General features: G+C 44.2%; 1 protein-coding gene and 1 long non-coding RNA gene across 7 annotated transcripts in view; both read left to right on the top strand.

Moving 5' to 3' along the window:
- Positions 1-23414, top strand: part of ZNF605 (zinc finger protein 605) — a 39092-nt gene extending 15678 nt beyond the window's left edge. For 2 of the 6 annotated variants that reach the window (XM_010347607.3, XM_074401981.1), the window contains 3 exons: positions 10724-10844; positions 11079-11171; positions 16341-23414. In XM_010347607.3, the coding sequence (XP_010345909.1) occupies positions 10724-10844; positions 11079-11171; positions 16341-18130 (2004 nt within the window). In that variant the 3' untranslated portion in view covers positions 18131-23414. Of the gene's footprint in view, positions 1-1533; positions 2319-10723; positions 13331-16340 lie in introns of those variants that run through there. The other 4 variants (XM_010347608.3, XM_074401983.1, XR_012518306.1 and 1 more) reach the window with 4 other exon arrangements.
- Positions 4062-9262, top strand: LOC141585039 (uncharacterized). Its single transcript, XR_012518307.1, has 2 exons — positions 4062-7125; positions 7795-9262. It is a non-coding gene; the product is annotated as an uncharacterized LOC141585039 (long non-coding RNA).
- Positions 23415-23679: the final 265 nt, after the last annotated feature.

A 23679-nucleotide genomic window follows, 5' to 3' on the forward strand; every position in this document is an offset into this window, starting at 1 on the left:
ATGGCCCCATGAATATTCTCTCCACTGGAATTTTGACGTGTTTTGGGTAGACACGCCGCCTCAGTTGGCAAAGGCGTGGCGTGCAAGGATCCGCATTCAGCCCTGTTTCCAGACTTCATTGACTCAAGAAACAGACTGCTGTCTCCTCACCTTTCGGAGGAATTCTTACCACCTAGCTAGCCTCTCCCCCTCACCCTTTCCCTGCCTTCTTTCCTTTCTTGCTGATATTTTCTTTTTTTGACGTTTAGTCCTACGCCAGGAGCTGGGCTGAAGTAAGAGAGGGTGCCAAGCCTCTGGATGTTAAGTCAGTTAACATAGCCGAAGTGAAAGTCACAGTGGAACCTCAATCACTTTACTGGTATGGTGGAAGCAAGAGCCTAGAGCCGGGAAAGTGCTGACTCCCTCGTTCCACTTCCCCCACCTCGAATCTTGAAGGGTCGTGAACTAGACCCTGACCTGCAGCCCAGTGTTGTTCCTCTGTTTTATATCTCAGTTTTGTTGTTACTGGGGTGGTGGGCACTGGTACACCTGCAGGTCTCACTGGCTCCTTTAACTCAGTGGCCTTAGCTGCAGCATCTGCACACTGGTTAAGGCATTACCCAAAAGGGTCCCTAGCCAGACCCCAAGAGAGGGCTCTCGGATCTCACGCAAGAGAGAATTCAGGGCGAGTCCATTTAGTAAGGTGAAAGCAAGTTTATTAAGACGGTGAAGGAATGGAGAATGGCTCCTCCATAGGCAGAGCGGGGCATTTCCGAAAGGAGGAGGAGGAACGCGCCCACCCTAGGTGCAACGCTTGTGTGTATGTAGGGCAACAACAATCACAGGGAGGTGTGCTCAGCTACAAGAGTTTGTGATAAAGGATTTTCTTAATTACTGTAAACTAGGAATGCTTTTGTGCCCTGGACATGGGGATATCAGGACATTCTTGGGCATGGGTCTGTTTAGTAAACATGATGAATATGTTCCTTTAACTGTAAATATCTGGAGGCTCGGGATACCTCACCTGGGGATGCAGCCCAGCAAACCGCAGCCTCCTGTTTCTCACCCTCACTCAGGGTGGAGTCGCTTTGGTTAGAATGCCTCTGGCAAAGGGCCAGGTGCATCAGTGCAGATGTCAGGATCGCCTCTTTGTCCTCAGCTGAGAGAGTCCTGAACAAAAGGCTCCAGCAGTTGTTTTGGACCCTGGGGTGGGGACGGGGGTGGGGCTAGAGTAGAAAAGTCCCGGGTACCGAGTGAGAGTGGGGAAAAGTGTCTTCAGGGTTCTTGCCCACCCCGACAGCAAGGTCTTGCATAAGCGCCTGAGAGGCCTCAGGAGGCCTGGTAAGAAGGGCAAATGTGAGATCCCCACCCTTGACCGCAGCTTCCCCCAGTGACCAGAGTGCGCTGGCCGTGTGCCAAGTCCATGGGGAGGGCAGCTTTCCCCCAAGGCCTGCCAGGTGAAGCCTGGGTAATTGCCTCTGCTTGCACCTGAACGCACACTACAGGGTTTTAACCAGGAGCTGAACTCCTTGACTCTACTCCTTGATTTTTTAGGACCTAAGTGTGAAACAGGCTACCTCATCATAGACCCTAATAGGTCAGACTTTGAGGGGCCGTGACAATAACCAGGTAAATCGTCTGAGGCAGCAGCAGACCATGGCCGTGATGAAGCCACACCAAGAAGGACGGTCGGGCCTGGAGAACTGATCATGGTCTCAGCAGTCACCTCGGCCATCGCCGTGCCGGGAAAGACGCCTTACATCCCACTGGAGAGAGCCAGAAGAATCTGTGTGACCCTTCTTTACCTGGCCTGCGGCATCGTTCAGGCATAGCAGAGCTCTGGCCAGAAGGCGGCACGTGACCCGAATGTCTCCCAGGCTGAGACAGTGTCCTAAGTGCAGTCCCAGTGAGCACGCGTGGTCCCCTGGAAACAAAGACATCACAGAGTTAGGCACCGCGGCAGCGCACGCCTCAGGCGTTAGGTTCACAGGGCTCCAAGGTGGCTTCCCGTAGGGTCTCTGTCCACTGGATAACTGGGATCAGACCTTGGCTTCAGAGGCCCTGCCTGGGCAGTGAGTTTTGTTGATCCGTGGTATTAGTTTGTTAGTCCACACCTGTCAGAGCGTGGGACGTCTCTGGAGGTGTCTGCGCAGAAGCTCAGGAGCAGAGGCAGTCCGGCGTCTCTGCTCATCAGCACCTTGAGGAAGCCAAGGTGTGCGCCGAGCAGCCACAGATGCGTGGAAAGGCAGCGTGAGGAGTTCTTGGTTTTGGTTTTTTAGGAGGGGAAAGCTTTTAGGAGCAGGTCTGAAAAATAAAATCATTGTTATTTTTCCCCTTTCCCTGAGCCTCCCAGGTGCCTGTTTTGTTTTGTTTTTCTGTTACTGGTTTGTCCCATATAGTAATCAAAACTTGAGAACAGAATTTCCCATCTTCATCCATACCCACTGTCTGGAAAGGTATGCAAGAGAGACAAAATATTTTTATGTAACTTAACCAAAAAGATGTATCCTGTTTAAGAATTGGTGAGCATAGCCGGGTGCGGTGGCTCAAGCCTGTAATCCCAGCACTTTGGGAGTACGAGGCAGGTGGATCACGAGGTCAAGAGATCGAGACCATCCTGGTCAACATGGTGAAACCCCGTCTCTACTAAAAATACTAAAAATTAGCTGGGCATCGTAGCGCGTGCCTGTAATCCCAGCTACTCAGGAGGCTGAGGCAGGAGAATTGCCTGAACCCAGGAGGCGGAGGTTGCGGTGAGCCGAGATCGCGCCATTGCACTCCAGCCTGGGTCACAAGAGCGAAACTCCGTCTCAAAAACAAAAAAGAATTGGTGAGCACAAAATCCTGAACTTTTAAAAGGTTTAAAAGTGGGTTTCCGTAATCTCAGTCTATTTGAGTCTTCAGAAAGGGGAGGAAAGGGCCTTGCATCATGGCCCGTGGGGTGCGAGGCGCCAGTAACTGCAGAAGAAGGGTGCGCGGTCCGAGGCAGCCTGGTGGCACCGCGGGAAGTGCCCTTCAGGAGCGGCTGCGGGAGGCCCGAGGCCACTTGCCTGAGCTGCGCAGTCCGGGACGCCGTCGTCTTGTCTCCTCCCAGCAGCCACGAAAGCTGCCGTGTTGCTTGTGGACACCACATGACTGGCCCGTTGATGCACGGCTTGGGCTGGGCGGTTCTCAGATGCCATGTGCTCGGGAAGCGCGTCTGCCCTCGTCGGACCAGATGCTGTGCCCAAGTCAGTGGAGTGTGTGGGGCTGCCTGGGCCAAACCACAGGAAACAGCGAAACAGCTCGACCCGTCGAGAGGGTCACGGCCCGTGGACCTGGGATCTCCCCTTGACTGCGGTCTGGAAAGCGGGACGGCATTTCCTGCGCCATTTCACCATCTTCCGAGAGCAGAGGCGCCACAGGCGGAGGCTCGGCCGAGGCCACGCTTCATCTCCGTGGGACGTTTCCTGTGGCTCCGGGAGGTGGTCAGTTCTAGCTCTCCTTGCTCTGGAGTGGAAGACAGTTTAGTCTGCATTTAGCAAGTGCATTTTAGGCTGCATTTAGCAGGGCAGTCGGTTGTGTTTCCCAGGTCAGCGCTGGAGTCTTTTTGGTGAGCACCCATATAGTAAAATGCTTGTTAGGAGCAGAACTGATTTTTATCTAAATGTCCTGTCCTCAGGAATAGGAAACCAAATGTTCTCTGTTCTTATTTATAAGTAGGGGCCAAACACTGGGTACACGTGGACACAAAGATGGGAACGGTGGACACTGGGGCCTCAGACGTGGGGAGGGAGAAGGCAGGGAAGGGCTGAGAAACGGCCTGTTGGGTTCTATGCTCACCATCTGGGTGATAGGATCAGACACCCCAACCTCAGCATTTGGCAGTGTACCCACGGAAGAAACCTGCGCATGTACCTGTGGCTTGTTAAAATAAAGGAAAAGCTCAAGCTATTTCTTTTTTTTTTTTTTTTTTTTTTTTTGAGACGGAGTTTCGCTCTTGTTACCCAGGCTGGAGTGCAATGGCGCGATCTCGGCTCACCGCAACCTCCGCCTCCTGGGTTCAGGCAATTCTCCTGCCTCAGCCTCCTGAGTAGCTGGGATTACAGGCACGTGCCACCATGCCCAGCTAATTTTTTGTATTTTTAGTAGAGACGGGGTTTCACTATGTTGACCGGGATGGTCTCGATCTCTCGACCTCGTGATCCACCCGCCTCGGCCTCCCAAAGTGCTGGGATTACAGGCTTGAGCCACCGCGCCCGGCCAGCTCAAGCTATTTCTATTAAAAAAAAAGTCTTGTCTCCACAGGGAGGCTTGTTTTACCTGCCAGTCTAAGGCTTGCCGACGGCCTGATGAGATGGCCAGGAAACTAGTGATAGCCTGGGAGTCGGGCGGATTCATCTTCTGTATGCTGCCCTGTGGCGGCCCTAACCGCAGCGGTTCCCATCAGGGATTGAGGCAAAGGCTAGCGGGGTGCACATCGACGGAACATCAGTATCCACAATACATTCAGTGATGGGGACCGCATCATAGTGCATTGGCTGCACACCACGTCTGTTGTAGGGAGTGCCGTTTTTCTCCATCAGGCCGAAAAGGTAAAGTCTTTGTGGTTTATGTTTGGGCGTGAAATCTCACACACAGCTTTTTAACCAGGAGCCGGCTTCCTCAGAGGAGTTTTAAACATGTCCAAGTTCATGTGGTCGACATCACAGTCAGGACAGAACAGCTCCGTCACCCCACAGGAACCCCCTGTGCTGCCCCTTTGTAGCCGTGCATCCCATATCTCTGGCCACCACTGATCTGTTCTCTGTCACTACAGCTTTGCCTTTTCCAGAATGTCTTATAAATGGAATCATGTCAGCCAGGCACGGTGGCTCACGCCTGTAATCCCAGCACTTTGGGAGACCGAGGCCGGCAAATCACCTGAGGCTGGGAGTTCGAGACCAGCTTGGCCAACATGGTAAAATCCCGTCTCCACTACAAATACAAAAATTAGCCAAGTGGGGTGGTACGCACCTAGAGTCCCAGCTACTCGAGACTGAGGCAGGAGAATTGCTCAAACTTGGGAGGCGGAGGTACAGTGAGCTGAGATTGCACCACTGCACTCCAGCCTGGGCAACAGAGTGAGATTGTCTCAGAAAGATTAAAAAAATTAATGGAATCGTGTATGTGATCTTTTGACAGTGGTTCTTCTGACTCAGTATACTTTGAGATTCATTCGTGTCTTATCAGTAGTTCCTTTTCCTTGCATGTGGTTCCCTTGAATGGTGTCTCATGGGTGGATGGGCCAGAGACTCCTTACCGACTCACTCACTGAAGGACGTCTTGGTTGCTTCCACTCGTTAGCAGTTTTGAATAAACCATTCATCTGCATGTAGGTTTGAACATACATTTTCGGGTGAACATAAGTTTTCAGTTCACTACTTGAGTAAACACCTAGGAGTGAGATTGCCGAGTCGTATGGTAAATTATTGTTCAATTTTGTAAGAAACTGCCAAAATGTTTTCCAAAGCTGCTGTACGTTTTACATTCCTACCACAATAAGAGTCACTGTTTCTCTGAGTCTTCACTGATACTTGTCAGGGGGGTGTGTGTGTATTTTTAGCTATCTAATAGGTAAATAGTAGTATTTCATTGTAGTTTTAATTTGCAGTCACCTTTTGATGGATGATACTGAACATCTTTCCATATGTTTACTTTCCATCCACGTATTTTCTTTTTCTTTTTGAGACACAGTTTCACTCTTGTCACCCAGGCTGGAGGGAAATGGCACCATCTCAGCCCACTGCAACCTCTGTCTCCTGGGTTGAAGGAATTATCTTGCCCCAGCCTCCCCAGTAGGTAGGATTATAGGTGTGCGTCACCACACCTGGCTAATGTTTATATTTTTAATAGAAACGGGATTTCACCATGTTGGTCAGGCTGGTCTCAAACTGCTGACCTCAGGTGATCTGCCCACCTCAGCTTCCCAAAGTGCTGGGATTACAGGCATGAGCCACTGTGCCCAGCCTGTTTTGCTAATTTTTAAAATGGGGTTATTTACTTATTAAGAGTTCCTTATATCCTGAATATGAGTGCTTTGGCAGGTGTGTAATTTGCAAATAATTTTATCTTAATCTGTGCCATGTCTTTTCTTTCTCTTAACATTGTCTTCCACAGAGCAAAAGTTCTTAATTTTGAGAAAGTCCAATTTATCAAATTTTCTTCTTAAATTGATCAGGATTTTGGTGTTGTATCTAACTCATCACCAAACCCAGAGTCCTACAGGTTTTCTTTGGTTTTCTTCTGAGAGTTTCATCGTTTTTTATGTTCGTGACCCATTTTGAGTTAGTTTTGATACAAGGTAAGAGGTATGTGTTGAGATCACTTTTTTGCTCATGAGTATAAAATTATTCTGACATTATTTGTCGGGAAGACTGGAATTGCTTTTTTTTTTTTTTTTTTGAGACGGAGTTTCACTCTTGTTACCCAGGCTGGAGTGCAATGGCGCGATCTCGGCTCACCACAACCTCCGCTTCCTGGGTTCAGGCAATTCTCCTGCCTCAGCCTCCTGAGTAGCTGGGATTACAGGCACGTGCCGCCATGCCCAGCTAATTTTTTGTATTTTTAGTAGAGACGGGGTTTCACCATGTTGACCAGGATGGTCTCGATCTCTCGACCTCGCGATCCACCCGCCTCAGCCTCCCAAAGTGCTGGGATTACAGGCTTGAGCCACCGCGCCCGGCTTTGGAATTGCTTTTTGTACTTTTGTAAAACAATTGAGTATATTTGTGGGGGCTTATTTCCCAGTTCTCTGTTCCGTTCCGTTAATCTGTGTTTTTACCCTTTCACAAAGGCCAGCCTGTCGTACTTACTGTGGTTGTACAGGAAGTCTTGAAATCAAGTAATGTGAGTCGTTTTACATTTAAACTGTTTTGAACCTAAATGTGCCTGTTTTGTAGGCAGCATATGATTGCTTTATATTTTCCATTTCTGTGCTTTTGCTTCATTATGAATTTTTTCTATCTTCCAATTCATTTATTCCCTCTTCATCTTTTTCTAATCTACTCTTAAGCCCATCCATTGACTTCTTTACTTATGTATTTTATCTGTAAGAGTTATATTTCATTTTTTTTTTTTTTTTTTTTTTTTTGAGACGGAGTTTTTGCTCTTGTTACCCAGGCTGGAGTGCAATGGCGCGATCTCGGCTCACCGCAACCTCCGCCTCCTGGGTTCAGGCAATTCTCCTGCCTCAGCCTCCTGAGTAGCTGGGATTACAGGCACGTGCCACCATGCCCAGCTAATTTTTTGTATTTTTAGTAGAGACGGGGTTTCACCATGTTGACCAGGATGGTCTCGATCTCTCGACCTCGTGATCCACCCGCCTTGGCCTCCCAAAGTGCTGAGATTACAGGCTTGAGCCACTGCGCCCGGCCTATATTTCATTCTTTTTCAAATCTGCTTATTCATTTGTATAGTCTTTTGATTCTTTTTCATACTTTCATTAATGTATTTTACTTCTTTGAATATATTAAATATATTTATTTTATATTCTGTGCTGACAGTTCAAATATCTCAAGTCTTTTATACCTCTCCTGTCTTTTTTAAAAATTATATTTCTCAGGCTGGGCAAGGTAGCTTACACCTGTAATCCCAGCACTTTGGGAAGCTGAGGTGGGCAGATCACTGGAGGTCAGGAGTTCGAGACCAGCCCAGCCAACGTGGCGAAACCCCATCTCTACTAAAAGTACAAAAATTAGCTGGGCGTCATGGCACATGCCTGTAATCACAGCTATGCGAAGGGCTGAGGCAGGAGAATCGCTTGAACTCGGGAGGTGGAGGTTGCAGTGAGCCGAGATCGCAGCGTTGTATTCTAGCCTGGGCAACAGGCCGAGACTCTCCAAAAAAATACATGATTTTTTTTTTTTTGAGACGGAGTTTTGCTATTGTGGCCCAGGCTGGAGTACAATGATGCGATCTCGGCTTACTGCAGCCTCCGCCTCCCAGGTTCAAATGATTCTCCTGCCTCAGCCTCCCGAGTAGCTGGCATTACAGGTGCTGGCCACCAAGCCCAGCTAATTTTTGTACTTTTAATAAAGACGGGGTTTCGCCATGTTGGCCGGGATGGTCTCAAACTCCTTACCCCGGGTGATCCACCCACCTCGGACTCCTAAAGTGCTGGGATTACAGGCGTGAGCCGCCGTGCCTGGCTGATTTTTATTTTTTATTAAGTGTGCATTCTGGTTTCTCTTTTACTCTGTACTCGTTTTTCTTGAATCATTGTTTGTGAGGATTATTTGTATCTCTTTCTCTAATTAGAATATGCATTTGATTCTGCCAGATGCCTGAACGCACTTCTACCTCAAAACACTGCTCTGTGCTTACGGTTTTTGCAAAACACATCTGTACTGGAGTTCAGCTCACACACTCACATCAGTCTAGCTTGTTATAATTCTCAGAGGACAGTTTTGACGTCTTTGTGTAACACCAACATTTGAGGCAAGAAATTAATTTTGTTGGATTTCTATTTTTCATTGACCCAAACACGGAGTACTCCTTACGGGTTCTAACGTTGTGAGGGAGACAACCTATGAGTCCCCTATGCTTGGTCTTACTCCAGGCTTTCCTTTCCTCCTTTTTCCTGTGTTCTCTGTAGCTGTTGGGACTGGAATGCTCAAAGTTACTTGAGTAAATAAAGGCTGGCCTCGCGTGCCTGTCTGGGTTTCCACTTTGGCTTTAGAGACCAGGGTCGTTCCCACCGTGCTCGCTCCCTCTGACATTCCTGGACTGCTCCTCCCTGAGATAATACACTCTGTTTCCGTGCCTTTGCTCCTGCTGCTGCCTTGAGAGTCCTTTTCCTCATCCCCCTCTGTAACCAGGACTCTAAACCCTTCATGAGCCTTACTGTCTTTTTTTTTTTTGAGACGGAGTTTCGCTCTTGTTACCCAGGCTGGAGTGCAATGGCGCGATCTCGCTCACCGCAGCCTCCGCCTCCCGGGTTCGGGCAATTCTCCTGCCTCAGCCTCCTGAGTAGCTGGGATTACAGGCACACGCCACCATGCCCAGCTAATGTTTTGTATTTTTAGTAGAGACGGGGTTTCACCATGTTGACCAGGATGGTCTCGATCTCTTGACCTCGTGATCCACCCGCCTCGGCCTCCCAAAGTGCTGGGATTACAGGCGTGGGCCACCGTGCCCAGCACCTTACTGTCTTTATAGCACCTGACCCAGTGTTGTCGAATCCAATGTTTTTATTCCTGTTTTGTCTCTATATTCTGTAAATGCTAGTTCCTTTTTTTTAAAAAAAAAAAAAAAAAAAGACAAACTCACTCTGTCACCAGGCTGGGCTGGAGTGCACTGGCGCACTCTTGGCTCACTGCAACCCCTGCCTCCTGGATTCAAGCAATTCTCCTGTCTCAGCATGTACCATCACACTCAGCTAATTTTTGTATTTCGATGTTTGCTAGGCTGGTCTCCCACTCCTGACCTCAGGTGATCTGCCCACCTCAGCCTCCCAAGGTGCTGGGATGACAGGTGTGAGCCACCGTGCCCAGACCGTTCCTGGAACCTTAATTGCTCCGTATGTGTATATTGGAAGATACCTGAAATAGTTGGCCAGTTGTTCTTACTTGGGAGCAGAATCACTCCCAGAGGGAAGAAAGAGATTTTGTTGTTGTTTGTTTATTTATTTGAGACAGAGTCTGGCTCTGTTGCCCAGGCTGGAGTGCAGGGGCACGATCTTAGCTTACTGCAACTTCCACCTCCCAGGTTCAACTGATTGTCCTGCCTCAACCTCCCTAGTAGCTGGGATTACAGGCCCCAACCACCACACCCAGCTAAGTGTGTGTGTGTGTGTGTGTGTGTGTGTGTGTGTGTGTGTAGTAGAGATGGGGTTTGCCAGGCTGGTCTTGAATTTTTGACCTCAGGTGATCCCACGTCAGCCTCCCAAAGTGCTGAGATTACAGGCGTTAGCCACAACGCCCAGCCAGTGACTGAGAGATACTGCTGGCATTAGCAGGCAGAGGCCAGGCATGCTCCAGGGCTTAACTGCAGGAGACAATGTTGCTTAGTTAAGAATTGTTCTCAAATACCAGTAGCACCTTCTTTGAAAACCACCATATTGTTTAAAGACAACCTATTCTCATTTCTTGTTCAGTGCATAGGTAGATGGATGAATGAATTCACAATGATAAATATTTTAAAAACATTTCTTCCTCAAAGCCTAATGCAAGATTTTTATATTATATTGGTTATTCATTATTGTGTAACCAATTACCCCAAACCTCAGGGGCTGCAAACGACAAACACTTATCTCACAGTGTCTGGGCTTAGGGATCTGCCAGTTGCTTACCCGGTTGGTTCTGGTGTAGGGTCTCGCATGAGGCAGTGATGAAGGTGGTGAGAAGGGCTGCAGTCACCTCAAGGTGCAGTGAGGAGCCCTCCAGGCCCACTCTGTCCCATGCACACGAGCTCCTCCGCATGGCTGCCTTACAGCACAGCAGCCAGACTCCTCTAGAGACTAAGAGTGCCCGGGACAGAAGGTGCGTTCCTTTATAACCTAATTTTGGAAGTGGCATCTCATCGTGTTGCCCTGTTCCGTTCAAAAGAAGTGAGTCAGTGAGTCCAACCCACAGTCAGGAGGGGAGGATCACACAAAAGCATGAATACCAGAGCCAGAGGTCGCTGGGGCCGTCTTGGAGGCTGCCTACCACAAACACAGAAGAAACTATTGAACAAGACCCAGTTAGAACCACTTCAGGCTTAACAAGGGATTGTGCTTTTCCAGATATCTTTTGAGGATGTGGCTGTGGATTTCACGTTGGAGGAATGGCAGCTGCTTAATCCTACTCAAAAGAACTTGTATAGAGATGTGATGCTGGAGAACTATAGCAATTTGGTTTTCTTGGGTAAGAACTTTCTTCTTATGTCACTTAGTGTGTGGCCAGTAACTGTTTGGCCTGTGAGGTGTTTGTTGATTTTGGAGGTAAGTTTTACATGTCAGAGATTATTTGACTTTTAAACTAAATGGAGACATTTTCATTCACTTGCTTTATTTCACAGCCTTTGTGATACAACATTCTTCCTATTTAAGTCTCTTAGCCCAAGCAGTCAGGTCCAAGTCCTGTATTTCCAATTGACAGGTTATCAAATCATCAAACCTGATGCAATTTCCAAATGGGAACAGCAAGATCCATGGATAGTAGATCAAGAAATCCTAAGTCAAAACTTTTCAGGTGAGAAGTAATTAGGCATATGAGATACAGTGAAATTTAATCTCAGGTTTTTGATGCCAGGTGGGCACTTTTAAAATGTTGCTTATAAAACTGTGTTTAAAGTTCCTGAATCTTTAAAGCCGACCCAAGATCGGTGACATGAGTTCTTCATGGTTTTTGGTGGATGCGTTCTGTGTCCTGGGCTCCACGTCAGGATGTGTCTTTTCTACATGGAGTTTATGATGAAATGTATCCCCTTTTACTCAGTGGCACGGATGCGTGGCCATTTAGAACCCTGCTTTCTTGGTCTAGACTCTATATGAATTCATGATTTTTTCTTGTTTTAGATAACACTGATTACCTTTGAGTTTATTTAAACGTCAAACGTTTATTATTTTTCTTCTCTTCCTTTCATTTGATATATTGCTGTTTTAAACCCACAGAGAGTAGAAGATGAACCCATCGATATAGAATGAAAGTCTAGGCCAGGCAGAGTACCTCATGCCTGTAACCCTCACGCTTTTGAGGCTGAAGGGAGGGCAAGGCGCTACAATCGCTTAAGGCCAGGAGTTTGAGACCAACCTGGGCAACAAAGCAAGACCCCATGTCTGCTGCTACTATTAACTTAGCCAAATATGGTGGTGTGTGCCAGCTGCTTGGGAGGCTGAGGTGGGAAGATTGCTTGAACCCAGGAGGTGGAATTTGCAGTGAGCCATGAGTGTGCTAGGCAACAGAGTGAGACCTTGTCTCTAAAAAACAAAAGACACCCTCCAAAAAACCCTACTACCTTAAATATAGTAAGGAGATTCTGCCTCTTGCCTTCCTCTGTACAGACTAAGAATTTTCAAGTCAATTCCCAATGCATCTTTCTGGTACACTTGATGTTTAACTTCTCTAAAGCTTCTCTCTTATCACATCAAACAGTCGGGTGGGTTTAAGTTCCCCATTAGCTGCTGAGTGATATTTAATCTCCGTTTATGTTGAAGAACCTCATGGTATGGGAACATTTTATCTATCCAGTTATTTTTCTGTGCCCAAACGTCATTAATAACTCCAGTTGAACTAGATTTTTACTCACTGCTCTTCTGAAATTTTTCTCTGCACCTGCGCCTTTGATTATGGTATACTTTTCCTAAGGTAGACTTCACTTTGAGCCTTTTTTTTTTTTCATCTCCAGTGAATGTTCCTTAACTCACAGATTTTTCTGAAATCTCTACGCACTTAGCACCTATAATACAGTAACTTAGGCCTGATAAGACATTATCTGAAATTGCTACAACAACTAGGTCCTAAGGTTTTTTTCCCCATAAAGAGAGATGGCAAGTAACGTAGTCTGTGTTCTCTGTGGAATTTGTGGTATGCACTTATTTGATTTTTAAAAATTGGTTATTATGGAGCCAGATAAGGAAAGGCCTTATTTATCAGATGTCACTTCAGTAGAAAAGTTTCCATCTAAGCATCTACCTTGGGAAATATTTATTTTTATTTTTTTTATTTTTCGAGGCAAGGTCTTACTTTGTCACCCAGGCTAGAGTACGGTGGCACAATCACAGCTCACTGCAGCCTTGACCCGTCTGGACTATGAGTTCCTTCCACTTCAGCCACCCAAGCAGCTGACAGTAGCTGAGACTACCACTGCACCCAGCTAATTTTTAAAATTTGGTTGTTTTTTTTTTTGGAGAGACAGGATCTCACCATGTTGCGCAGGCTGGTCTCAAAACTCAGCTCAAGTGATCCTCCTGCCTTGGCCTCCAAGGGAGGAGGGATTACAGGAGGGAGCCTTAATGCACAGCAGGGATTACAGGAGGGATTACAGGGATTACTGCTGGGATTACAGGAGGGAGCCTTAATGCACAGCAGGGAAATATTTCACATGGCAGATGTTTAGGCACCATTCACATTGCTTTCTAGTTCTGAGTATATGTAGTTTGGAAAAGCTGTAAAGATAGATTTTATGTTCTCCTGTTAATTTAGAATCACTTCTCACATGGAATGAGAAGAATTGAAAGGAAATAAGAGTCATGAAATGACTGTAGAAGCACAGGATTTTAATTTAGAAGATAATATAAAACCATAAAATATTCAGCAATTCAGTATTTGAACATGCAGCATTTGTGTTAAAGTGCAAAATTAATTATCAAGAGAATGATACAGAAAGGAACTACTTTAACAGCTCAGTGGTAAGTGAGTGATGTTTATCCTACATATATTGAGAACGTGTTGTGCCGTGCAGTGGGGGTACATTACTGAAAAATACAAATCTGTTCCCTACCCTCATGCAGTTTGCATTCTATGGAGAAACAGAAGTAAGAGAGGATTACCTATTTGATAAGTACTGTGAAGGAAAGAAATAAAGGGTATTTGTTAGAGTGCCATCAAAATGACATTTTGGTTCATGTGACATGGTGGCTCATGCCTGTAATCCCAGTGCTTTGGAAGGCAAAGGCAGAAGTATTGCTTGAGACCAGGAGTTAGAGGCCAGCCTGGGCAACATAGCAAGACCCCATCTCTACCAAAAAAAAAAAAAAAAAATTAAAGATTAACCAGGCATGGTGGCACACAGCTGCAGTCTCAGCCACTTGCATGTCTAAGGCAGAAGGATCACTTGAGCCTGGGAGTTTGCATCTGCGGTGAAGTATCACCTCACCTCTGCACTTCTTGGGCAACACAGTGATATCCTGCCTGTCTCTAGTAGCAGTTTATTAGAAGTAGTAAAATATTACAGTTAAGTCTACACAATGCTATTTATTATTGTTTATCATTTAATTCATTAATTTAGATAGACATATTTTTTCCTTTTTTGGGGGGGGGGATGGTGACTCACTCAGTCACCCAGGCTGGAGTGCAGTGGCAGGATCTTGGTTCACTGCAGCCTCCACCTCCCGGGTTCAAGCAATTCTCCTGCCTCAGCCTCCCGAGTAGCTGGGACTACAGGCGCGCACCACCACACCCAGCTAATTTCTATACTTTTATTAGAGACAGGGTTTCACCAGGTTGGCCAGGATGGCCTTGATCTCCTGACCTTGTGATCTTTCTGTGTCGGCCTCCCAAAAGTGCTGGGATTACAGGCATGAACCATCATGCCCAGCCTGGATAGACATATTTTAAATCTCATCTTGATGTGATTTTTTCATTTAAAATTACTGCTTTTTTTTGTTCCCATATCTTATAAAATAATTTTCTGTAAACTTATCAAGTGGATCTCACACTTGTCTACATATGACTCTTGCTTTTGATCTCCAAACTTCTTTGCATAGTCTTTTTCATCTCAATGAACAGTATTGTCATCTTTGTTTATGCTCAAAACACTGAGTCTTGCTTTAATTTTCCGTATCAGCAGTCTGAGCTTTCTCTGAAAAAAAATTTTTTTGAGCTAGAGTCTTGGTCTGCTTCCCAGGCTGGAGTGCAGTGGCACGATCTTGATCTTGGCTCACTGCAACTTCTGCATCCCAGGTTCAAGCAGTTCTATCTCAGCCTCCCAAGTAGCTGGGACCACAGGCACCCACCACCACACTGGCTAGTTTTTTTGTATTTCAGTAGAGATGTGGTTTCACCATGTCGCCCAGGCTGGTCTTGAATTCCTGAGCTTAGGCAACCCACCCACCTCAGCCTTCCAAACTGCTAGGATTACAGACATTAGCCACTGTACCCAGCCTCTATTTTCTTTTTGATATGGGATCTCACTCAGTCACCCAGGCTGGAGTGCAGTGATGCACTCTCAGCTCACATAACCACACCCTCTGCCTCCTGGGCTCAAGTGAGCTCCTCAACCTCAGCCTTCCAAGTAGCTGGGATTACAGGCGTGCACCACCACACTAAGCTAATTTTTGTATTTTGGTAGAGATGGGGTTTCACCATGTTGGCCAGGCTGGTCTTGAACTCCTGGGGTCGAGTGATCCACCCACCTCAGCCTCCCAAAGTGCTGGGGTTATAGGGATTAGTCACTGCAACCAGCCTGCTTCATCTGAAATTCTGATGTCTGAGAATTGGATGAGGCATTTTCCTCCTTAGAAAAGAGTAGATTTTTTTTTAACTTTTTTTTTTTTTTTTTTTTGGTGACACGGAGTTTCACTCTTGTTACCCAGGCTGGAGTGCAATGGTGCCATCTCGGTTCACCGCAACCTCTGCCTCCTGGGTTCAGGCAATTCTCCTGCCTCAGCCTCCTAAGTAGCTGGGATTACAGGCATGTGCCACCATGCCCAGCTAATTTTTTGTGTTTTTTTAGTAGAGACGGGGTTTCACCATGTTGACCAGGATGGTCTCGATCTCTTGACCTCGTGATCCACCCGCCTCGGCCTCCCAAAGTGCTGGGATTACAGGCTTGAGCCACCGCACCCGGCCTTTTTACTTTTTATTTTTTGAGCCTGTGCCTTACTCTGTCTCCTAGGCTGGAGTGCAGTGATGCAGTCACATCTCACTGCAGCCTTGACCTCTCAGACTCCAGTGATCCACTGTCTCTGCTTCTTAAGTAGCTGGGACTTTAGGTGTGCACCACCACATGTGGCTAATTTTAGAAAAAAAGATTTTGTAGAGATAGGTTCTCCTTATGTTGCCTGGCTGGTCTTGAACTCCTGGGCTCAAGCAGTCCTCCCACCTCAGCTTCCCAAACTGCTGGGATTGTAGGTGTGAGTTGCCACCAGGCTCAGCCTTGTTTTATATTTGAGACCACGCCAGATCTTTTCATCTAGCACATACTTCCTGAGAATATTACCCCACAATTGCTAATAAAGAATATCACCCAAAAGTAAAGTAAATAAACTTTTAAATATTCAATAAATACTCTTGTAGAAATCACAAACAGTTGTACTCATTGGATTAAAAAAAAATCTGTCCTATTACACAAAAAATTATTGTGATTAGGAGTAATTTCCAATGATAGCATTACATATAGATACAATATATACTTTATAGATTCAATTATAGATCCAATTAAAGGGGGATGAATGTGAAGAAGTTAAATAATCACTGTTCCTTGAGTATCTTTAGTATTTCTTATTTAAAAGTTCATGTGCTGAGACATTTGTAATTTAAAAATTCATTTTCTTTTCTGTTAAAATTGTCAATGCCCAGTGAGTACACATTTGAGGAAATTTTTTTAAACTGGGATTATAGTGCCATTTCAGAAGCTTTATGCAGTAAGCACAATAATTGAAGGAATTACACAGTATGGTTCATTTTTTCTCTTTTTAGAAGTCTGGCTAGATAATACCAAAATGTGGCTCCAAGATAATCACGACAACCTTAAAAGTATGGAGAGAGGCCATAAGTATGGTGTTTTTGGAAAAATATTTAAGTCAAGCATAAACTTTGTTCATTTAGGAATGACATCCCATACATGTGGCACAGAAGAAAAAAACCTGAAACATCCTTTTGATTTGCTTATTTCCAAAAATAACTGTGAAAGAAAGAAAATTGATGAGCTCAATAAGAAATTATTATTCTGTATCAAACCTGACAGAACCCATGGTGGAATAAAACACTGTGATTGCAATAGATGTATAAAAACCAGCAGTAAAGAGTCATGGCTCATTGCAAATCATATAACACATACTGGAGTCTATTTATGCATGGAATGTGGTAGATTTTTTAACAAGAAGTCACAACTTATTATCCACCAGAGAACTCATACAGGAGAGAAACCCTATCAGTGCAGTGAATGTGGAAAAGCCTTCTCGCAGAAGTCACTGCTTACTATTCATCAAAGAACTCATTCGGGAGAAAAACCATATGGATGCAGTGAATGTCAAAAAGCTTTTAGTAGGAAGTCACTGCTCATTTTACATCAGAGAATTCATACTGGGGAGAAACCCTATGGATGCAGTGAATGTGGAAAAGCCTTCAGTAGGAAATCACAGCTTAAAAGGCATCAGATAACTCACACAATAGAGAAACCCTACAGTTGCAGTGACTGTGGGAAAGCTTTCTCCCAGAAATTAAAACTCATTACACATCAGAGAACGCATACAGGAGAGAAACCCTATAAATGTAGTGACTGTGGCAAAGCCTTCTTTTGGAAGTCGCAGCTTATTACTCATCAGAGGACCCATACAGGGAAGAAACCTTATGCATGTAGTGAGTGTAAAAAAGCCTTCAGCAGGAACTCACTTCTCATTAGGCATCAGAGGATTCATACAGGAGAGAAACCCTATGAATGCAATGAATGTGGTGAAGCCTTTGTCAGAAAACCACAGCTTATTAAACATCAGATAACTCACACAGGAGTGAAGAACTATCGATGTAGTGATTGTGTAGAAGCCTTCTTTAAGAAGTCAGAGTTAATAAGACATCAAAAAATTCACTTAGGAGAGAAACCATATGGATGTATTCAATGTGGGAAAACCTTCTTTGGGAAGTCCCAGCTCCTAACACATCACAGAACACATACTGGGGAGAAGCCTTATGAATGCGGTGAATGTGGGAAAGCCTTCACCCAGAAGTCAAGCCTGATATCACATCAGAGAACACATACAGGTGAGAAACCCTATGAATGCAGCGAATGCAGAAAAACCTTCAGTGAGAAGTCAAGTCTCATTCATCATCAGAGAACCCATACTGGAGAAAAACCCTTTGAATGTAGTGAATGCAGGAAAGCTTTTGCCTGGAAGCCACAACTTCTTAGACATCAGAGAATTCATACAGGAGAGAAACCCTATGAATGCAGTGAATGTGGGAAAGCATTTGTTCAGAAAGTGCAGCTCATTAAGCATCAAAGAAATCATACAGGAGAGAAAACCTATGGATGCGGTGATTGTGCAAAAGCTTTCTTTGAGAAGGCACAGCTTATTATACATCAGAGAATTCATACGGGGGAGAGACCATATAAATGTGGTGAATGTGGGAAGTCTTTCACTAGAAAGTCACACCTTATGAGGCATCAGAGAATTCATACAGGAGATACATACTATGGATGCAATGAATGTGGGACCACCTTCAACAGGAAGTCACAGCTTATGATACATCAGAGAAATCATATAATATAAAAATCATGAGTTTGGTGAATGGAGAAAGATTGTTATCAGTTGTTACACTTTCTAACTCTTTTGAGGATGCATATAGGAGAGAAACCCTATTGAGGCACTGACTGTTGAAAAGCTTTAATTGAGGAGTCGAGTCACTAAGCAGAATTTAGAAAGGAGAGAAGTTTTTAAAAAGTAAACAATGTAAAAAAATTGTCTCTCAGAAGACACTACTCGTTACATACTGGATGCCTCGTTGAGGTGAAAACCTTATTAGTATTGTGATAGTACAGAAGCTTTTAGTCAAAAGTCAGCTTATTAATGTTTAGAAGACCTAACCAGGAAGGAAATCTTGTTGTTTTAACAAGCAAATGAAAGATTTCAAGAAAGAAAAACTCATTGTACACTTGAGAATGCCTACAGAAAGGGAATACTGAATTTTATTTTAGAGGTTCATACTGAAGAGTAGTCATAATAATTTAAAGAATTTGACAAGCATGATGCTGTTGAAATAGTTCTGTAAGGAAGTGGTGTTCTTTATGTATAAATTATTATAAAAAGCAGTCAATTTTAATTGTTAGTTGTATTGACTTAGGTGTGAGGACTTCTGCTTTCTGCTGTGATGGAGTAACAAGGATCGGATTACCTCTCTTGCCTTAAACAACTAGAAGCTATATAATTAATATATAATGGTTTTTAGACCTTTGACAAGCACAGATTCATGATCCCCAGGAGAGTGTAGACAGAGTGAGGTGAGCACCATGGTTTCTTAGCCAACTCCCTAGTGGCAGTTACTAGGTTGCACTTCAGGGAAGGGAAACAGTAAGGTTGCTGAACTGAAGAGACAGGATTGGCAGTTGGGGAGGCCACAGCAGCTAGAATTTGCAAGGGAAAGTACCGGAGAGATGGGATCTTCCCGAAAGCAGGGCTCCGGAAGTCTGCTGGGATTTCCCGGAGTCCTTTGGCTTAGTACTGACTTCGAGTGAGGCCAGGAAAAGCAGCACTAGAAAGCAGTAGTCTGAACAATTCCTGGAACTCATGTTCTCAGCAGCCATTGTGAAAACAAATTCTAACACATGGAGCATCAGGTAGCATTCTCAGAAGGGTTTTGTTTTAGTAGTGAGACTAATTAGCTCTAGATTAAAAGCTACTCTGGACCCATAATGTCTGGCATCTAAGAAACATCTGGCATACAAAGAAGCAAGAAAATATGACTTATAACCTGGAGAAAAATCAACTGAAACCCAGAAAAGACAGAGGTGATGGGATTAGTAGATGAGGATATTAAAATAGCTATTATAAATATAAAATAGAGGAAAACATAAGGTTGATGAAACCTGAGGTAAAAAGAGATATGTTTAATGTCCCAAATGGAACTTACAGAGATGAAGACAACTTCTGATTCTGTTAAAATCCCATGTGGAGAGATTAAATACAGAAGAAGGAAAAAAGAAATCAATGAACTTGAAGAGTAAGAATAAAAACTGTCAAAATGATAAACAGAGAAAAAAAAAAAGACCTATAATAGGAAAACAGTTACACTGGTGTAATGTATGTGTAACTGGAGTCCCAGAAGGGGAGGAGGAAATGAAGAGGCATGAAGAAGTATTTGAATAAACAATGGCTAAAAATTTTCCCAATCTGATGAAAACAATATCCCCACATACTCAAGAAGCTCAAATGACCTGAAGCACAATAAACATAATTTATATCATAGCAGTGCGCCTCAGAAGAAGCACTTATAAACAATAATTTTAAAGCACCTTGAGAAAAAAAGATAATACATACACCTGAACAAAGGATGGCAGCATACTTCTGGTGAGAACTATGTGAGCTGTAAGACAATGGAGTATTATCTCTAAATCACTTAATGAAATAAACAACAAACCCTGCCACCTATAATTCTATTTTCATCCAAAAATGTTTTCAAAAATGAAGGCAAAATAAAGACTATTTCAGACAAACCAAATCAAAGGTAATTGTATCACCTGTAGACCTGTCTTCAGGAAACTTTAAAGGAAGTTTGAGGGCAGCAGGAAAATAATGCAAAGCTTAAATTTGGGTCTGTACAAAAGAATGAAGTTCTGAAAATGGTGAATGTGTGGGTAAATATACAAGATACTTTTCTCTTTTTAAAATCTTTTAAAAAGGGAATTGGCTGCTTAAAGCCAAAGTAATGATAACATATTTGGAGTTTATGATATAATTAGAAGGGTGATGACAATAACATGTGATTATTGTTATCATTTTTTTTGAGATGGAGTTTCACTCTTGTTGCCCAGGCTGGAGTGCAATGGCGCGATCTCGGCTCACCACAACCTCGGCCTCCTGGGTTCAAGCAATTCTTTTGCCTCAGCCTCCTGAGTAGCCGGGATTACACGCATGTGCCACCACACCCAGCTAATTTTTGTATTTTTAGTAGAAATGAGGTTTCTCCATGTTGGTCAGGCTAGTCTTGAACTCCCGACCTCAGGTGATCTGCCTGCCTTGGCCTCCCATAGTGCTGGGATTACAGGCATGAGCCACCACACCCAGCCTATGTGAATTTTTAAATATAATTCAGTAGACTGCATCATCTGAGTCAGAAGCCTATTCCTTCCGGGCTCAGGGTAACCTGAATTTGTAGCAGATACTTGACAGACATTGTATGTACTGTGGATCTGCATGTGTGCTGCGTATTCCCGATTTCTTCAGATCCCTTTTCTCCCATTTTATGCTCTGCACCCCAGAGGCTGTCTGCTAGAGACCGCTTCACTGGGGTTTCTTCATAGGTTTTAACAATGGGAGATACCAGAAAGACATCAGGTGAGAGGAGAAAAAAGATTATTGATGACCTTTCCCCTCCTCCTGCCTGGACTGTGGATTAGGCAGTTTCTGTGTTCCTGTAAGGATACAGCTCCCTTTGGGAAGCCCCCATCTGTGGTGGTAGAGCTCTCTGTTTCCGCTGGCCCCATTCCCTCTCCATGATCCTCAGACTTAACTACTACTGGTGCTTCCTCAGCCCAGTGGGTGGGCTTCGTTCATTGTGAACACGTTTGTAAATAGTGCCTTTATTAACTATTCTTGAGTTGATCTTTTGAATGTGCCATTTTTTTTCTGTGCCATCTGTTAAATGATGAGCATTTAATAAAATTGTGATAATCATTTTTGGTACAAGTGCCTCATAGGACATAGGCTGACATGTCTCAAGATTCCCCACACTAAATACCAGTATTTTCTATCTGTATCTTCAACAATGCAGTAGAAATTATAACAAATACAAAGTTCTTTGTGCTTTTCTGCTGCATATGTCAATGGCTCTGGAGATTGTTCCCATCTGCTGCATATATACATGGACTTGCAGTTATTACTAAGCCCCTCTTCAGTAATAGAAACCAAAACACTTCTGAGGTCTTTTACTACCTCTGGGTTAGCCAAACACCCTTCAAAATGTTTTGTTATTCAATTTCAATATGCATGGACAAGAAACAAGATAATCAGTTACTGAGTGAAGAAAGAAGGGAATGTTGTACCATATTTCCCAGCACTCTACAGTGTTACACTGTACAATTAAAATATCCCTGTCCCATCATCTGCTGTTATTCATTGTGTATAATTCATGTAATCTGTAACCTGTGGGCACGTCTTTACACTTCACTAGTTAGGATTACTGTAGAGACTTCATCAAAGGCTCCATACCACCTTTCCCATCTGGCATAGTTCTCACCACAAATACTATGCCAGAAAGAAAGTCAGCTTTTCTAAGATCAAACCAGAGTTGCTTCAATTACAGTCTTAATGGTGCTAATTAATTAAATTGAATTAGACCCACCGAAGAGGCCCAGAGCAGAGGCCAGCATCCTCTATCATTTTCTGAATTTTGCCTGTAGGAATTTTGCCTTCATCTTCTGTCAAACAGTCATTCCCTCCAGCTGGCACACAAACCTCATTTGAAGGGAAATAATTGTCACTGGACTTCACTGCAGTGTTTTTTCCTTTCACTTGGATTTGCATTTCAACCTGCATTTTGAAGATCTTTATATATGTTTTCTATTTTGGACAACTCCAGGAGGCTTCATTCACATTGTCGTCTGTGTTAATAAACGTGTGTGTTGCTCTGCTCTGCTCTTTTAGAAATTAACTAGCAGACAAAATGAATATGGAGTGACCTTGGCATAATTTGAATGTAGCATTGTGAGTTGCCTGTGACTGTTTCTTCATAATTGTGCTGTAATAACCTACGTATGAGAATAAAATGGATTCCACCACCAGGATTCTCCCGTGGCCCCCTTTATTTTGACATATATTGAAGGGAAAGGCCATTCTCACTCATTGCCTGAGAAAATCTTATTCTCCTCATGATGGCTGTCTGCAGCTTAGAAGTAGACAATATAAAATACCATCATTAACTCACAAGAATGAAATTCAAGTCAGTTATATCCAAGGTAAGCTTTTGACTGGGGTGGTGTCTCACACCTGTAATCTCAGTGTTTTGGGAGGCCAAGTTGGAAGGATCACTTAAGCCCAGGGGTTCCACAACATAGCAAGACTCATCCCTACAAAAAAAAAAAAATTTTTTTTTTTTTAATTAGCCATGATGGGCTGGGTGTGGTGGCACATGCCTGTGAATCCCAGCACTTTGGGAGACCAAGGTGGGTGAACAACCTGAGGTTAGGAGTTCTCAACCAGCCTAACACGCTGAAACCCCATCTCTACTAAATACAAAAAAATTAGCCAGGTGTGCTGGCACAGACCTGCAATCCCATCTACTTGGGAGGCTGACACAGGACAATCACTTGTACTGGGAGGCAGAGGTTGTGCTGAGCCAAGATCGTGCCATTGCACTCCACCCTGGGCAACAAGAGCAGAACTCTATCTCAAAAATAAAAACATCACCATGATGGTGAGTAACCGTCATTCCAGTTACATGGGAGGCTGAGGCAGGAGGATCACTTGAGCCTAGGAATTTCAGGCTACAGTGAGCCATGATGGGGCCACTGCACTCCAACCTGGGTGACAGAGTGAAACCCTGCTTTTCTTCAACAAGTTCCTTCCAACACCACACGCTCCATCACCGTATTAATTTAAATTACTTAGTAAGTAGATTTATTTTGCGGCCAAATCTGTGAATTTGGTGATGCTATCTAATAATTATTTTTCTTATGGGAACTTTGCAACTTAGAATACAATTATTATTCATTGTATCCAGGTAATTTAACATCTTATCAGAATGCGAACATTAAATAAACCAGGGGCCAGGCACGGTGTCTCATGCCTGTAATCTGAGCACTTTGGGAGGCCAAGGCAGGAAGATCACAAGGTCAGGAGATCAAGACCAGCCTGGCAAACATGGTGAAACCCTGACTCTACTAAAAATACAAAAATCGCTTGGCACAGTGGCTCACACCTCTAATCTCAGCACTTTGGGAGGCTGAGGTGGGTGCATCACGAGGTCAGGAGTTCAAACCAGCCTGGCCAACATGATGAAACCGCATCTCTACTAAAAATACAAAAATATTAGCTGGGCATGGTGGCATGTGCCTGTAATCCTAGCTACTCGGGAAGCTGAGGCAGGAGAGTCGCTTGAACTGGGA

This window comes from Saimiri boliviensis, chromosome 7, assembly GCF_048565385.1.
Source record: "Saimiri boliviensis isolate mSaiBol1 chromosome 7, mSaiBol1.pri, whole genome shotgun sequence".
Classification (NCBI taxonomy): Eukaryota; Metazoa; Chordata; class Mammalia; order Primates; family Cebidae; genus Saimiri; species Saimiri boliviensis.